General features: G+C 43.6%; 2 protein-coding genes across 7 annotated transcripts in view; one reads left to right on the top strand and one right to left on the bottom strand.

Moving 5' to 3' along the window:
• Nucleotides 1–18,677, bottom strand: part of LOC120951499 (uncharacterized) — a 188,187-nt gene that overhangs the window by 23,152 nt on the left and 146,358 nt on the right. The gene's annotated exons all lie outside the window — the stretch shown is intronic.
• Nucleotides 1–18,677, top strand: part of LOC120947378 (oxysterol-binding protein-related protein 8) — a 37,980-nt gene that overhangs the window by 11,543 nt on the left and 7,760 nt on the right. For 5 of the 6 annotated variants that reach the window (XM_040362648.2, XM_040362647.2, XM_040362644.2 and 2 more), the window contains one exon: nucleotides 15,173–15,228. In XM_040362648.2, the coding sequence (XP_040218582.2) occupies nucleotides 15,173–15,228 (56 nt within the window). Of the gene's footprint in view, nucleotides 1–9,272; nucleotides 9,333–15,172; nucleotides 15,229–18,677 lie in introns of all 6 variants that reach the window. The other variant, XM_040362646.2, reaches the window with a different exon arrangement.

Here is an 18,677-nt window from a genome sequence, read left to right as displayed (position 1 = left end):
ACGGTGTGAGTGTGCTGGATTTATGGCTGATTGTTTTGTATGGTTATGGTATTTTCTAAGTTTTTGTTGTTGTTTTTGTGCCCTTTATGTGTATGTGTACTGTGTTTGAGTGCGTTGTGTGTGTGGATTTTTTTTTCAATTTATCGAACAAATATTTTTATAATGGTTGTGCTGTACATTTAAGACGGTATTTTTTTAATTGGTTTTGTAATTATGGATTTTTCCAATGCTATTTTGCTCACTTGTTTAATGAAACGTTCCTAACGTTTTAGAGGTCTTATTTAAAAATTAACTTTGTGTTCATTTTATTTTGTTCCTTGTCGATTTATTTAAAAATATTATCATATTCTGAAACATTGTTTTTGTTATATTTATTTTTTATCCTTTTTCTTATTTACATACTTAAATTGGCATTTTCAAACGACGAATAAAACAACTTTTTTTAGATAAGTGTGTTCGTCACAGTAAAAAAATTGAAACATGATGTGAAAAAAGTTGCACAAAGGGTTTTTTTTATCTTAAACGGTTACGGAGGTTATTTCTTCACTGCGAAAGCAAAGCATTCGATGGTAACTTCCGGCCCAAAACATCCGAACGCTTTGCTATTTTGGATGATTGAATTGGGAAAATCCTATTTGCTGTTGCCGTGACACACACTCACACATTTTTGGTGTGATTCATTCACACCGAAGGAATGGACGTACTATTTCTGAGCAAAAGCAGGTTAAGTGTGAGGATGAATTTGTGGCCCAAAGAATGAATGGCAAGTTCGTGAGGGTTTTTCGCTTTGTTGTTAGCTTTTGCTGCCTACCGCGACGAGCGCGTAGGAAAAGGACCGGACGTGTGAGGTTTGTAAGGGAAAATTGTGTGTTTACGATTGGTTGTTCGTGCTAGCAATAAAATGTTTGAAAGGAAACACAAAAGCTTTTGGGTGGTGAATGGGCTCTCCTTTGCTTTACTGTGGCTGATGTCAATACGTCACCATTACCGTTTTGCCGTGTTGTTTTGTTAATTTATTTGATGTTTGGTTTCATATTTTTTTAACCCAAAGGAGCAATTGTACTTTCATACATTTCTATTCTGAATGTGCTTGAGTTGAAAACGATTTTACTTGACTTTTTTTAAAAGCATTTTGACGTTGATAAGGAGTTGTTTATTCGATTACACAATCATTGAATGTGGTTCGTTTCGGATTATTACAAACATCGATAATTCTTTTCCGTGCACCATTTCATGTTCCATGACCCTGCAAATGCTTAAATTTCAGCACTAAACAGTGAAAGCAAATGTGCGGCTATTTAAACATTTTTTTCACGGTACGGTAAAAGTGTAAATTGCGTTACACCGATAGTATCGGCAGGCAAGTTTGCCAGAACCGCGCATAATGAAAATAAAAGCTATACATTGAAGTTGCGAACACACGAGAGCGCGCGATTATGCTAAATGGTGTAGGACGGCACTCGGGAAGTGGTTTTGCTTTTGCTACCCCTCATAGCCCGAGAGCTTTTAATGTTATTTTGTGTTTTTCTTGGTTGTCTGTCTGTTTTTTCCTCTGTATTCGTTACTTTTGTGGCAAGCGCGCTCCGGTGCGTTCCGTTCCACACAGAAACTTAAAACTCGACGAGCAGTAAGCAGCCAGCAGCAGCAAAGCGAGCTGCTGATGAAACCCGGCAAGTGCGAAAGACGTGGCAAGGTCTGTTTAATTATGGTGAAATGATCCATCCACACTCTCCCCGACCCCCACCAACCCCCTCGTTCATACCACTTCCCGTCGTCGGCTTGTGTTCATTCGGGCGTGGAAATGTTCTTAATTTCATTTTTAAAAGTCCTAAATGGGACGGAATGGTACGGGTTGGTTGGTGGCTTACGGTCGTGCGCAGCCTTTTTGCTTGAGTTTTCTGTGTGTAGTGTTGAAATTATTACTTTTTTGTATTGCTTTTAAGTACTTCGTTGTGTGTGTTTGATGTTCTTGTGCCTTCTTGTAATCCCATGCAACATTTATCCGACTTGTCAAGAAAAGCCTTATAAACGATTATCCACTTTTTTACCGCAATCAATTATACTGATGGTGGATGATGTTTTCTGTGCTTTAAACCTCCCTTTTATTTAGATGCAAATGTTCAATTCAGTATTTCCCGGTGAAATAAAATTTAAAGTCAACGCAATGCCGTAAAGTATGGCTGCAAAAAAAAATGCTTCTTTATGAGCGGACGTTGTTCCCTCGCCTGCATCGCAGGGCAGTTGTAAGGGAAGAAACATTTTTCCAAATTACCAACGAACGACGTTGACGTCTAAGCTTTTCTCCCCACTTCGCTTAGCAAATAGTCTGCTTGTAGGGAACGCAAACGGGGCTGTATTTTTTCATCGTTCGGTCGCATCGAGGTGGTCGCAAAATAGCAAAGCTGTATAAGAAAATACAACCAAAGTACGAGAACACACACAAAAACGCATAACCATCGGGGTTTGCGTCATATGAAAGGGAGGCGCAAACCTGCTGTTCGTAACTGTACCGCAATGCCCGTGGCAGCTCCAGCAGTCGGCCCACGACGGCCAGCGAGGAAAAGTAGGGGAAAGGTTCTGAAGAATGTGTGTTGGTTTATGAAAAGAAGCAATAATAGTAATAATAACAATAATAGCAATGATAACGCGGTATGCTAGGGACCGGCGACCCTAGCGACACGAGTGTGTGTGTTTCCCGGTGCGTGTGGTTAGCCTGCCCCAGCGTATTATGTAATCGCAATGGCAGAACAAGCGACGAAGGATAATAGAGGGTAAAAAGAAGAGAACGTAAAACGGACCTACAAGAGCGGTTTTGTTTTTACTGCAAAAGGGCGAGCTGCTGATTCGGTTTCCATATGTTTCGTCTCCCGGCGGCGGGCTTGACATGACGTCATGGTCTCACGCCGGTTGACATAAGATCGTCATTGCGGGTGGGCGCTCTATTTATCATCGTCAGGGCAAACCGACCCCAACCAACCCCGGCAGTTGCCTGCAAGCGTCTTAAAGCCACCGGCCGCGGGCTCGCGTTACTTAATGCTGTGCCCGCCCGTTCAATTTAAGGAACGACCGACGGAATCTTCTGGGCTGTTTTGACTGCTCACGAACGACCGACCGGGCGGGGGGTATCATGCAAAAAGTCCCCTAGGGTGGTGCGGTTTGGTGTTTGGCACCACCCATTGCCAAACGGTTGGTTGGTTTTGCTGTGGAAAATTGGAACATTTCTTATTCGGTGGGAATGTGCTGCGGCTCATATTCCGGTACCAGAAGAGCTGGGTTTGTTAAGAAAACGCTATGTTTTCAGTGAAAAATGCGGATGATAAACAACCGCACACGGTCGCCCCCACGAAAGCCGTTTTTTGGTTGTTGGGAAATTACGTGGAAATCGTGTTTCAACGTTATGCCTGATGGGCTGTGAGTTGGAAAGTTTGCTCTGACAAACTTTTTTTTTGTATTCACTTTACCAAGTTTGGCGAGTCACTGTGCAGCTTAATTAGAGTGCTGATAGTTTGAGTTTTCAGAAGAGTTGACACACTGTAATGCTTCTTATTTAAGAAAAGAACTAAACTAGAAAACTAACTTAGGTATAGGTATAATATACAGGTGGGCTTATCCCAAGGTGTATGAATTTAGAAGGCTGATTTTTATCGCTTCTGTTTCTGAATAAAGATTTTAAGAGTGTTTTGAGTATTCGTCAAGCCTCCAGGAAGCTTGGTTGAACAAAAGTTTTCACCCATCCTGTCAAAAAGTGATATTAAAATTTGATTATAAAAAAAAACATATTATGAGACCACGTGGACTACATACACTTTGATTCTGGATACCATCACCAGATCTCTTTAATGCACCTTGAGATAAATTTAATCACCACCTGGTTTTGCCATTTTTCGAGCAGGTAGTCGAATCTAATTCTAGCTTTGAGGCTAGAATAATCTAAACTGAAAATCGCAGGAAAATTGCCAGGTTTATGTGTGGTTTTGTATGGAGTGTTTACATAACTTCAGCCTCCAATTGTCAAACTCCATACAAAAAACTGACTAGAATCGTGAAGGGCCCATTAATCATAAACAGGGGTTGTTGGACGTGGAATGTAACGGAATGAGGCTTAGTGGACTTTGAAAATTCATTATTTACACTACACTACATTTACACTAGTTGGCAGACACTAATGGTCATAAGAAAGTAAAGATGATGATTACTCTCCATTTTGGCTGCCAACTGTGGCGCGGCTCGATATCATCTGTCATGCTTAGATCTTCATTGGGATCTTTTTGTCAAGTTATAGCAGCTCACATTAAACGAAACCCTGCCGATCCTGTCAATTACATGCTTGTCTGACCCTCTGGAATGCTTGTTGGTTTTCACATAATTGATAATTTTTGCGACTGATTTTAAATTTTTACAACAATTTTAACAAATCTCAAATCTCTATCGATGAATTGTTTCGACCAGTACATGGTTACCTTAAAGATTTATTAAAATGCGATAACTTTCGCTGAAATTTTTCTGTGCATTGCAATTACTAAGAAAAACTTCCCGCAACAACATATTATTTGGAATTAAATGTGGTCAGTTTGGGAGGAGTGAAATCTGCAACATCAACTTGGCTGACACGGATTATTAAATCGGAAATTGTAGATTCTGAAAAAGAGTAACCGCTTTGTAGAGGTACTACTCCGTTACATAGCCTGTTGCACTCCTTCTTACCGGTTCAAGACATATCTACCTTTCCGCTTCTGGCAATATAAAGAAGACGCATGGTTGTCCACTTTATGCGTTGTCTAACTTCAAGTTTTCGGTGGGTTCAATTTCTCCCCGACGATTTAACGATGCATCATAGTTGGATTGGTATGTCGATAGGTGATATGATATTCTCTGTTACATGACAATCATAAGAGTTGAAAACATGCTCTAAAATACTGTTCGAAAAAAGGAAGTCTTCTAGCACCAACCTCTAAATCTTAATCTGAATCTCTCGTAAGGTCAAATTTAATGGAAGAAAATTGTGGCTTCCTCTCTTCTTTCCATTTTTTTTCAATAATAAGGTTGATTTTGGCATTGGAATTCGCAAAAACAAGACGAGTCAATTGTTTCGTTTTGTTTCGAGGCCACTTAAAACGGCTACGAAAAACGATTTTCTCCGTTAAAACTGTTCCGCAAGCGGAAGTGTATCAACCGTAATGAAGAAATAAAACACGGGCGTAATTTACGACCCACCGCCCTTTTGCACACCCATGTTCTTCCAGGCTGTCCAGAGCAAAACGTCTTCCACAATCTAAACTCACCATACATACAGGTAGGTGGAGAACTTGGACGACCTAGTCGACACACTACTAGCCCGGCAGTGCCAATGATCAGTCGCGTGAATCGAACCCATTTCGGTTCGAGGCCGTTCTTACCGAGGAAGGAAGTAATACCATCTCGCGCGAGCCGATTGGCCGTTGATTGGCCAACACACTTGAGGTTGGTTAGCGTTTGATCGTTTGAAAAGCTTGCACAATCGGATACTCCTTCTGGGTGGGAAGATAACTGCGGTAAGCACCGTTTGCCTTCATCATCATTATTCTGGTTCTTTTTGTTGTCGATAGAATCGCGATAATATCGTTCGGGCACTCGTAATCAACCGTTGGTGTAATTTTGTTGCGGGAAGGAGAAGCCTAGCGTCTCATTGTTTGTTCTGGAGCAGCCGGTAAGAGGAGTACTGCTTGTGCCTTTGTCTACAAAGCTTACGATAAAAGCGAATGTCAGGGCTTTAGAAGCAAAATTGATTTATTGTGCATGTTCGCTTACATTGGCGTTCCAATGGGCCTGTTCAAACCGAGCTGTTACTGATAAGAGGGCATGCCGGGTCTTACCGTTCTTTACAATAACACTCCTCGCAGTGGGGGATCCCTGCTTGGCTATTCGCTTGAAGGCTGACGTAATCGAAAAGCTTTCACTCAAAAGAAAGTTATTATGAATGCTGCAATATCGACACGCTGCAGATGATTGATGATTTTTTCACTGGTAGGTTGTCGAGCTTGACCAATTGTTGAGATTTTATTGGACACATTTGTCAGTGATTTAATTTGGCAATCATCAATGTCGGTGGCAGTTGACATTGGTGGGCTGGCTACCTGTTAAGCGACAATAAAAATCAACGCAATCTTCTTATCATTCGAAGCTGTCACAGCAATTGCAAGATGATAAGCTACGGACAGGTGGTCAGCGGTATATATTTGATGCTATTATTAGATAGGCAGAGGTGTGTGTCGTGCTCTACATTCTGTCTTATCTACAATGCTATGACGGCATAGGTGTAATCAATTTTCTAGCGCGTGTTTCGGTTAGTAGCGTCGTTGCGCGAGGCAAAACTCGATTCACTGGTATCGTTGAACAATTTTTGAAGATACTGAAATCTCGAACTCCAACACGAAAATAACTAGGTTATCCTTGTTGGCTAACCGCGTCTGGTTTCTCGCACTTGACGCGGAACGTTAAAAATAGTTTAGCTGCTTGAAATTGTTGTTTAAGTTGCCCGGCAAACTATTTGCCAAACACTGAAGGAGGATCCGGAAGTTTTCCACAAGCATCAAAGTTGTATCAAAGGCAGTAGAAGAATGTAGCGATTGGTGAAATGGGGGAAAAGTTTGAATAATCTTCTGAACGGTAGAACTCAAACTGAATTTTGTGTTTCTTTAGAATAAACACGCTTGCGTAAGATTGGCTGCACTGTTCTTTTTAATTTCCAGGTAAGGAAGTTGTGCAATGTGCAGTGCTTGTTTAAATGTGAGTGGTGCAAGCAAAACCTCACGAATATTGCACAAACAGTAGGCGTAAAAAATCTAAAATATCTAAACTTAGGATAGGATATTCAACAAAAGATTCTCCCTGTCTTTTTTCTGTTTTCCACAAGTTATCGTCGGAAATTGTTTGTCCCGGTTCGTGACAGTGCAAGACAAACTTGAAAAGTGTCTTCAGTTAAACAAGCAAATCGCTAATGCAAACAAGCCGACCGACTTGTTCACTTGCCGCACTGCAGCGATTGTGCGAAGGAAAAGAAAAGGCACAAGTGCATTCGCCGCAATCACACCCCCCCGGTGTGTCAACCGGGGACCGTTGCTCTACCGAACACGAACTCGATTGACACTCACGGTACAGCGGGAGCGAACGACATCCTTTCCCTGCGGACGACCACCGTTTGACACAAAACTGATCGCGCCCGTCCGTGAAGCGTGACTGAATAATTTAAAGCTATTCAAATATTTAAACTGACTCGCGTGGTGTGAACCGGACATCGTTAGCGAGGAAAATCGCTCCCAGAACATGGAGAGCGGGTGGTGTGTGTAGTTTTTTTTCTCGTTCAATTTTTACCGATGAACTCGTCGTCACTCCCATACTCCAGTTTTTTGTTTTTCTTTCTCTGTCTCTAGTTAATGTGGCTTACGTATCTCGATCGTCCATTAGGGAAATTAGTTTCGTACTCATCTCACCGTGCTTAACGCTGAACACACACGCTGGATGAACACGACAGTTTGTATACACGCTTGTGTACTGGGGTAGGATCTCGCTTGGAGCATCCAAACGATATGGGCCCTTTGCATGCTCATCGGTCGTTCGTCACGACTGTTTCTCATACATGGAGCTTCAAATAAAGCTTTTAAGGCATGGGATTATTTTGCGTTTCCATCACTGATGACTGTGAAATGTGACGCTTTTCCAGCAACCGGACTAGAAGCGCTGCAAACTATGGTTAAGTAATGCGCGATACCCTTGGTCTTACAATTGTTGGAAAGGTCAGTTTTGTGATTCTATTGGAAAATAGAATCGATCGATGCATGTTGTGCACTTCCATGCGCGGCAACAGCTTCTTCAACTGTCGATGCTCCATGCTTTCTCTTTACCACGGTATGACCTACACGGTAACGGACTAAGTTTTCTAAAGCACACCGCCCTGCTTACCTCACATCTTTGGAGATGACCGTAAAGAGCCGTCGCTAAGAAAAAACATCCGCTAAACGTTATAAATAGGGCGCCTGATGAAGCAAAATGGACGCTTAAATGATGCAAGTACTTACTTACCTGTCTTCTGCTTCCCATCTTGGTGTGTCGTTCTGCCGTCTGTGAAGAAAGGTGAAGTTTTGCATAAACAGTAGCGACGGGATGAAGAAAAAGGATGCAGTATTCGATGTAAGGATGTGGTGATTATGAGTACGATGACCGTTTTGCCCGCGCTCTCTCTCTCTCTCTCTCTCTCTCTCTCTCGCTTTCTTGCTAAATCATCGTTGAATGAAAACGACCCACTGAAGTAGTTGATGAAAGGAACATAATTATTGTGGGTGCTTGGTTGGCGGCGGGTATTCTCATATTGCGACGTGCATCTTGCAGCACGTTAAACCACTAATCCTGACGAAATGTTCGGGTTGGATGGTTTTGCTGCTGCTAAAAATAAATTCCCTTTCTACTTCAATGCTATATTCGTTGGTCAGGGTGTGTGCGTGTGTGTGGTAGAGATAAATGGTTGGATAAGTACTCGTTCGGTTGTACACACTGGCACGTTTTCGATGTTAAGACAGGCGGGAAGGATATGCTCTAAGCTGACGGGACCATCTGGTAGGTCGATTAATGTTGCTCGTCTGCTGGTTTGAAAAGTTCTCTTTTTAGGAAGCATTGAATACTTTCGATCGTTTCAGCTAGCCGTGGAATTATGTGGATTTCTCTAGAGATTATGTCGATTGCGCATTTTGTACGCTTTCGTCTGTATAACAAGGGAGTAAACGTTTCATTTTGATGCATTTTAAAAACAAACTTGTTTGCTTCCTGAAGCTAAGTAAAGTGTCCTTCTACTGAAGCAAATCATCTGTACATTGGGAGTATAATATCTACTTTGCGAGCCAGGGAAGTATGTTTTGCTCTCCACTTTACCCGTTGAATGTGATAATTGACACTGAGCGATGATGATAGGTGTTAATTTCTCAACAATACTTTATCGAACAAAAAAAAGCTCTCCACCGCCACGGGTACGATTGATGATGGTGGGAAGGAACCTATCAGAAGCAGCTGTCCTGATATTGGTACGCAACTTCTTGAAGGACATCATCGATCGTGCACCGTGCCGACCGTGACAGAAGACGTGGGAACTGACGGCTAGCAAGTCCAGCTGGGCGCTGCATCGATATCGAACGATCAATTTCGCGCGCCGCGTGTTTGTGTCCGTGTAGTGATTTTGAATTTGCATATTCTGATGTTATTCTGACGTTCCTTGGCTTACTTTCCGTCCCTCCCGATTTTGGTAGGCCTCATCCATCGATACTACAATTGGCGCTGCTTAAGCTCGAGCCGTACTGGCCCGTACGGTACGTTTAAATTTTAATCTTTTCCACCCACAAAACTCACTCCACTGTCACTCTACTACTTGGCTATTTGCACGTGGGTAGCAAATCGTTCGCGATAAGTGTCGAACGTCCTTTCTTGCACGTCCTAGCTTTGACTGCCACCCTATCGCATTCTCTCTCTCTTTCCCTCTCCTTTCTGTATCGGCCTTGCTCTGGGTTGCTGGTAACCGATACATTTGTGTAGCATCTGTTGTAGTGCAGCACCGTTCTACAGCTTCTCACACCTGCTCTCTATCATTAGCGACACCCTGCTGCACCTAGATGCGTAATTGTATGACGGTCGGTAATGATGGGGATGATGATGATGATGATGCTGACGATATGATGATGGTGACCTTGCGTTTGATGTGGGTGAGGTGAAGGTTGCAAGGTGAAGGCGCGCATGGGGCAGTGTGTCACCGATCTGCGCTTTTCCGGATGTTGGTGTTGGCTCCCCTTCTCCGTACCATATGTTTAGCGAGAGAGATAGGTTGTCATTTTCTGATTGCGGTGTATTAGATAGTCGCGGTATGATCACCTTGAACGTGCATCATTCACCTCCCCTGTTAGCACAATACTGCTAAAGGGTTAATAAGGGTGTTTGAGTGTTCCACGGTCGCGTCGCAGCGCACACAGCAACAAGAACAGCCTCGTAGTGTCTCGAATGCCCAACAACAACAACAGGTTTGAGGTAGAGGTGAAGCAGTCAGCGGTGTTTAAAGTTTCTAATTTCGCTAATCTGTAGGGCTTAACCGTGCTATCTACCGATTGGTTCACGTGAGCGGTCTCCCCTTATCCGCTAGTCGCCGGGGTGGTGGTCATGACCGTGACTGCGCAAAGATATGACCGAGCGGTTAAATGTCAGTCAGACATGTCGTTTTAATTTTCGTATCTCGTACATCCCTCACTGGGGCGGGCAGTGTGGGCGTTTCCATTTATCGACTGTTGATGGTAATTTGTAAACAGTACATTATGCACCGCAAAAACCCCATTGTGCCGTCTCGAATGGGTTCACGCGAGTGGAGCTTCTTGCGTTTTCGATGGCCCCCGATGGCAAAGGCGAAAGTTTGTTCATACGCGCGTATTAATGGTTTGACGTGTGCGCTTCCGACGACGTTGGTGGGCGATAGCGCGTTTTGACGTGCGTTCTAGCGCAATTAGAATATACGGGAAATTTTCTTCAATACAGTAATAATTTTGTTATTCAATCATTAATAATTAAACAAAGTGTCTTTTCTTTGAAATTATTAATTAAGGAGCTGAAGACATTTGCATTGTTTCAATACTGCATTCAGATCCTAAAGACAATGCTTTTGCTTTGGAAATACCATAGTGGCAATGATGATTCTTCGTTCTACCCAACATCATATACAATGGCTTGCAAACTGCAAAGCTGCAGTGTATGAACATTTAGGGGAAGGTAGATAAAGACGGACACTTTAAAGAAAATGTTTAAAATCTTGGAACATATAATTATAACGACCACGTAAATGTGCATACATTATCTTAAACTCATTTTGTTATGCAAAATAATAGGGAATTGGAATTGGAAGTGTCACTTCTAACACCTTGTAGAAGTGCAGAATCTAAAGTATTAGTAAAATATTGGGCACTATAGCTGACGTTGCACCAGCTTACAGAACAACAGTCTTAAACATCCCTCTAGGAAATTACTCCGCGGATAGTCCGTGGCCACAGCATGTTTGAGGGACTTGTTAATAGTAGAAGCTATTTTTTCCATTCAAGATTGAACTTTTTGATATCTGCAATCCCATACAATCTCTTATCTATTACTGAACAATTTCATATCCATGCTTCCTCTTTTTGTAGATTAAAGTTGTCCAAGTCGTGGCACGATATTTGGTTCCGTGAAGTGCCTCACCAGCATCTCGAGCGAGTAATAGCATAACGCATGACTACTATTTTGGCCGGTGTTTCAGTTCTCACTTATGTCAATACTTTATCTTTGGATGGTATATATCTTCGGAATACCTTTACTTAAGGTATTTGATGACATCTATTCGACCTCAATTGATATGAGAAGTAAAACAAATCAACAAATTCGGTGTCCTTCTTTCCCTACGGCAGAGTGTCCGTCTTATCAGGATTTATCAGGATTTATAAACCACCAGAAAACAATAATTTTCAATGCTTTCATTCTAGTTCTTTCTGCAGTAAGAAGATCTGCAGTAGTCAAATTAGTTCAACAAGGGTACGCTCGATTGAAAATTGGTTTTGCTCGTGAATTTAACTAATTTTGCAATTTTTTTTTTCTTTGGCTCATCAACCGATGTCGGTCAAGGCCTGCCTGTACCCACTTGTGGGCTTTGGCTTTCAGTGACTAATTGATTCCCCCCCATAGCAGGATAGTCAGTCCTACCGTATGGCGGCGCGGTCTATTTGGGGATTGAACCCATGACGGGCATGTTGTTAAGTCGTACGAGTTGACGAATGTACTACGAGACCGGCTCAATTTTGCATATATTATGTCAAAAATGTTCTCAAATGTGTTGTCCGTCCCTCCGTAACAAAGACTGACTATCCGGCTACGTGGTACTGGATAAAGTCTTTAAAGTCTGTGTATGCCCGGGCATGTCCGCGTAGGACGCCAAATAGAAGAAGAAGTATAATGAAAGATTCCTGGGTAAAAATTGATTTCTAATGAATTTGTATTTTCGTTTGCCGTATGGCATGATTACATGCGTCGGCTAAAGCAAAAAACGTGTGCTGTCTCTCCCGCCCCATATCTCACGCCTTCTGCGATCGAACATCGATCGATGATCGAGTGTGATAAAATGAAACAAACATTTTCCTCCCCACCAGGGTCGTTAGAGGAGTGAAAACAGAAAAGACAACAAGTCGAACTAGAAAGCGAAATGAAAGGGTACCAAGTACAACGGGTCACTTTACCGTATCGTACACCTTCTCCCAAAAAAAAACCCCATTTTAACCGTTAATATACAATTTACTCCACTTACCGAGGGCTGTGATAATGTGCGCTGCAACATATTCATGACTATTTTATTTCATCCAAAAAACAACCCCTCCCCCCAACACGCGGTGTTTTCGACCTACCCTACGTGTGTCCTACGAATGCCAGCCTGGGTGTGTGTGTGTGTGTGAGTGCAACCGTTTTGTTGCCATTCGGTGGCGCCCTTAGCGGACAATCGGCCCCAAAACCCGGCGGCGGGCAGCGCGAAAGTGGGTGAAAGCGCTGAGGCGTGGATTGGGGGTCATATGGTAATTAGTAGTAGTCGATTAGGCAGGCAAGTGGCAAGCAGCTGCGGCGCCGCTGGCGCGATGGTGGTCTCTAGCGGTACGCGCCACCGTGTGGAGTGGAGTCGGCGGTCACCTGAGCGCGTCTTGCGGCCGAAATAGTGGTAGTCGTTTCGAAACCAAGACCACCACGGTGCTACTGTGGCAGCGGCTTGAGCGGTCAGGGTCGGGTTTCGTGCCACGCTTCTCTAACACACGCTGTGTACGCACACATACACCCTGTACCGGAGCGCATCGATATCATCACCACTAGCTAGCCCACACAGTGCTGCTTCCGTGTGTCCCGGTCGGCTAGTGAGTGGTGTGTTGGTGGTGGTGGTGGTGGTTAGAGCTGCACGACATTAGTAACCCACCGATGTGTCCACACACTACCAGACGAACGGCTACGACGTTGGGACCGACGGCCGGTCAGCTTCGGCTGTTGGCGCTTAGTCCGGTTGCAACCGTTTCGAGGGGCGGGCAGTTTCCGTTTCCTGTCCTGTGCGCTGTCGTTTATCGCATTGTGTGTCGCGAACGTTCTGCTCCCTCCCTTGCAAGTGATGCGGGCAATGATCGTGTTTCGTTTCGGCCGTGATCTTGAACGCTTTAGACAAAAGATTGCCCACTTAGAACGTCTCTCTTTGGTTGTGGTTGCTTCGTATCGCTCTCTCGCGTACGTCTGTTTTTCGATGCGATGTAAATAAAACCCTTGCGTCATCTGGGGTCGTGTGTGCGTGCGTCCGTGCTTGCTTGCCCACCGGAAAGTGATCGTGAAGAATTTAAAGCACTAGCCCTTGCGTGCGCGAACGCGGCCAGCATTTTGCCAGAGCTGATCGCGTAACCCGGGACGGGATCTCGTGTGTTGTTGCCCATCACTGGGGGACAGTGTTTGCGCGGGCATTGTTTGTTTATCAGCTTGGTTGTTTTGTTTTTTGCTAGCTGATCAAAGTGTGAGAGGTTTTTTCCTTCCTCGCTTTGGGGGATGCATCTTGCCCAGTTGCCGAAGTGTGGCTAGGCTTGAGTGAATGGTTCTATGGAAACGAAAGAGCACCAACTGACAAGTTCCAGCATCGTACGAACTATGGTGGCAACAGTGAGGGATAGGATTTTCGTGTGTGCTTCCCGCGATTGCTCACCGCCGTAAATAACCAATTAACCGTTTGGCGTAGGCCCTGGCCGGGAAGATCCGTTCCAGTCCGTTCGGTAACCAGCACACGCCTTGGCTGGTCAGTGTGTGTGCGTGTGTGTGTGTGTGTGTTTTTTTTTGTTAGTTGGCCGATAAAAGGGATGAATGCTAAGAGTTAAACAGTCAGCAACTGGAGGCGTTTGCCGGAAGCGTAGCAATGCACGGTATACAGCAGCGTTCGGAAGCTGATAAATGGGAAACTCCGTTAGGCTTACTCATACTTGCGACAGAAGAACTTAGGCCTATTGTGTGATATACGGCACACATTTTAGATGTAGATTTGGTAGTGTGTTTTATTGTTTCTGTGTGTGTCTGTGTTTTTAAACATTTGTTTTCCTTTTTTTTCTTCTCTAAGTTACTGTTATAGTGTGTGTGTTTGCGTGCATTTTGTTTGCGTGCGTGTAGTGTTGTGAAGATTTTGTCATCTTCTATCGCGTACCTGTATCCAACATCCCCCTCAGACGGGACGGGGGTGGAACCAAAGAAGAGGGGCTTATTGTAGTGTGATGGTAGTCTTCTAATTAATGGTAGTTCTAACAGACCTGATTTCGCAAACGTGTGTACTGAGAACCAGTTGGGCAGTAGGACCATTATTATTATCATCATCATCATCAACAACAACATCATTGCCCCGTGTAGTCACTGTTAGCCTTTAGTTTACTGCGACGTAGTGTGATTGCTTACAAACAAACCAAAAAAAAAAAGCGAGAAAGAAGAAAAATACCCCCGCAGAGTATCATCCCCGTCCGCGGTATACAATATCGTCAACACATGCCTGGGCGGATCGCGGGGAGAGATGAGCATGATGTCAGATTAGTTGTTTTGTGCATTGTGTAGCGCGTTAGAAAGCGCGGTACGTGAGCGAACGAGAGAGAGAGAGAGAGAGAGACGGATCGGTGAAGCAAACACTGCCGTGCGCGGCTCTCGATTCGTGACCGTGACGGCACATTTTGGCAACTGCTTTGTGTGTTACCGTTTGTTGTGCCTGTTTGATCGTGTGCCCTCCTAGTAGAAGTAGATAGCCAGCAGAATGTGAATGCAGAAACCGTAAAGCTAACAAATAAACAAACAGTTCACCGGTCAACCGATTCCCTCGGTGGCAAATGTGCTGCCGGCACCCTCCTCCACCTCTTACACACCCGTTGAAAAAAAAAGAATACACATCTTCCCCGTTTGAAGACACAAGCACACACTAGTGTGGCAGCAGTGTGTAACAACGGCAGCAACAGCACCCCGGCGTGTTGCCCGCGCGTCATAACAACAAAACCATTTCAACAACCACCTTCCCCCCAACAACACCGAACGCACATAAACACACGATATACCCGCCATATACACAACGCGAAGGAGCAGACTGTATCAATTATGAAATTCTTTCTAGGAATCACGGGATGGAACGACAACAGCCCCAAGATCGAGTCCGGCTTCCCAGACAAGGTAAGTGTTGTTGGCAACGGTGTAAAGTGGATTATGAATTGTCCTTTTGTTTTAATCAAACGATTTCGTTTGCATGTGTTGTAGATTTTTGATGTAAAACTCAATCAATAATTTTCCGCCAGATGTATGGAGTGATTCGCAATCGAAATTTGTAATTTGGTGGTGCACTCTCTTACCTGATGGCCTCAATTTATCATAGCGGTGTAGTTTTTATTTTCTCCCTTCCGATAAATTCATTCTGCAGCAGTGGATTGGTACGATTCCACAAAATTCTGCCGGAATCGCTGGTTTGATGCAGTATTTTAGCTCGGCTGTGATCAATAGTGCAGACCGTACCTATATTTGGAATGTGCAATATTTACTCTAGAGGCTTACCTGTCCGATGGTGGTGGCACTGAGCGGGGGAAATCAGGCTTTTAATTGCATTTTGTTTCTGGTGAAGCCGTCAGAAAGCATTTCGAATAGTGCAGTGCAGCTATAAATAATAAATAGGATGAGGCACCGTGATTGGGATCGATTTGTTCACTGATGGGAAGAGAGATACTGCTTGGACTGGTGGGCTTCTATATATTAAAGGGCACACAAATTATATGTTGTTTAATTCATTATAATTTGTTTTAAATAGAATTATTTATACGAAATTATTCATTATCATTTAAAACTATCGAAAGGTATTAAATAAGGGAATGAAATCTTTCCTTAAGATTAGTTGATTAATATGTATTTTGTATGGGAAGTAAAGAAAATTTAATACTTTTCTCATTGCTATTTATTTTTATTTTTGATATCTGCTTGAAATCGTTTATCTGTATCAGAAATTGGTGATATTTTTTGTGTTTTTTTGTTTATGACCACGATTGACATTATAAGTGTACGACTTATCAAGTGTACGACTTACCAAGTGTACGGCTTATCAGTCTTAGGATCAAGTCTCGAATACGCAGAACTTATCATACAGCTATGGAAATATTAGTCAAAATCACAGATAGCTAAGGCTAATAAGTGAAGTGACTAAGGGCAGAAAAAGGCCGATCGAATCAGCAGAAGATCAATCGAGAGAGCTTTCTAATATGTTACAATTGTATCCCTGTTAACGGTAGTCGCGCACGCCGAAGGCAGGAGGATACGGTTCAATTCTTCTTCTTCTTCTTCTTCTTCTTCTTCTTCTTCTTCTTCTTCTTCTTCTTCTTCTTCTTCTTCTTCTTCTTCTTCTTCTTCTTCTTCTTTGGCACAACAACTATCTAACAACCTATCGGCCAAGGCCTGCCTGTACCACTAGTGGGCTCGGCTTTCAGTGACTTATTTATTACCATAGCAGGATAGTCAGTCCTACACGTTCCATTCGGGACTTGAACCCATGACGGGCATGTTGTTAAGTCGTACGAGTTGACGACTGTACCACCAGACCGGCCAAAAACCGGCCCAAAGACCGGATACGGTTGGATTACCATTGGGATATTCCGCCAAGGAATATAATATTGTAATTTAATTAAATTTAATTAAATTCAATTAATATTTAGTTGATATAATTGATTTGATTTGATTTGATTGATTTGAGCCGGTCTCGTAGTACAGTCGTCAACTCGTACGACTTAACAACATGCCCGTCATGGGTTCAATCCCCAAATAGACCGCGCCGCCATACGTAGGACTGACTATCCTGCTATGGGGGGGAATCAATCAGTCACTGAAAGCCAAGCCCACAAGTGGGTACAGGCAGGCCTTGACCGACATCGGTTGTTGAGCCAAAGAAGAAGAAGAAGATAATTGATTTAATGCAATTGGCAGCATTTTCAACGATTTATTAGATGGTTCCTGTTTATTTTTTGGGTTCGTATCACGATGAATTCCCTGCATCCCATAGTTTTCTGGAACGTTGCCGCGATTTATTGGCATTATCCCGTTGCAAACCAATACAAATGATCCAAAAATTGTCGGGAAACAACTAAAACGCCTTGGGAAACATGATATTTTTAACACATTTAAGAAGTACAGAAGTAGCTTAATCATCCATATCATTTAAGAGAAATGAATAAAGCATAACTGACAGTTAATTGCCCCTGAGGAAAGACATTTATGGACCAGAGTAAATGTGACGATCAGCATACTAAACATAAAATTCTTCCGGTGGACTCTTTGCTCGGTCATACTTTTATATTGCGGCTCGTACTGAAACGAGAAGCTCTTCGTTTTTTATCACGTCTGTGCCCTTTTCACTGTAAGTTTACTGATCCCCGATTATATGGTGCGCAAAATATCGTGATCATGAAAGCGTTAAAACCAACACTGTCGCTACGTTTGTTTGTTTTGTGCCAAATTTTCCATTTAGCCTTCCGTCCGGCATTACCGATTTTGCGCTAATGAAGAAACTTATACGAGCAAGGAGTGTCGCAAAGCATCGCGCAAATCCGACTATTTGCTAATGAAGCGGTAGCAATTAACATTTCCTCGCTCCGCATTGAGCAATCTGATTTGCGTGTACTGATATGTAAACTAACGTGCACCCGTAGGTTGGGGTGCTTACTTCCTCTGTGCCGTGGCGCCTTTCGCCTTCAAGCCGCACCAGTTCGCCTAAAGTTATGCAATCGTCAGGTGAAAAGTGTAACGACCCGCTCTCCGATCTGCTCCGTGTACAGCCGTTGTTGTTTACTCACTGGTGTTTCCTGTGGATGTGGACGTGGTCCGGTTGTTAGGCACCTCTTTTTCAGCCACCGGAAGACCCGGCAGGATGAATCATCCTACTGCCGCTGCTGGTGCTGCATTGCATTCTTCGTACTTACGCTTTACCTTCGCTCTCCCTCCCAACGAGTAAATAATATCATTTTTGTGCAAAAATGAAAGCTCCAATAAAAGAAGCAAAAACTCCCCTGTATAATCGCCGTCGTTGCTGTAATTTATGGACCTTCGGCACGCACACAGGGCGCCCCATCCGTCCGAAAGGCATTCGCTTGCAAAGCGTGTACGATCGGGACCTGAGCTGTGGACGCACCCCGGTGGTTGGTAAACGGCGGTAAACGGGAATGGTTGCTGAAATGATTTGATTGCCGTTGCTTTACTGCCGGTAGTGGTGTTTCCACTTTCTGCCTGACCTGGGGGGGTGAGTTCTTTTCAACCTTTTTTTTGCCGTCGAATATTCTTCCCTTACAGAATGGTGGCGTAATCCGGCGTCTGTGGGTGGGCCCTTTGCCTTAAAGTTATTAGAAATGTTCAGCGAACAATTTAGCGCGTATAGGCAGGAGGAAGTTTTACCTTACCCCAATTCAGCCCGCCCACCGACGCTTTAATGGGGCGATGCAAACAATTCCCATCAGTGGTGTGTTGCGTTTCTTGATTGAAATGCTCAACGGTGTAATGAAATTAAAGTATCTGCCGGCGAAGCAGAGTTCCGCTCTGTGCCGCCTGCTCGTCCCGCCACCCACACGGGAATTGATGGCCTACTGGCCAGACAT

Source organism: Anopheles coluzzii, chromosome 2 (genome assembly GCF_943734685.1).
Source record: "Anopheles coluzzii chromosome 2, AcolN3, whole genome shotgun sequence".
Lineage (NCBI taxonomy): Eukaryota > Metazoa > Arthropoda > Insecta > Diptera > Culicidae > Anopheles > Anopheles coluzzii.
Note: the sequence above shows the minus strand (reverse complement) of the source record. Positions and strands in the feature narration are given on the sequence as shown.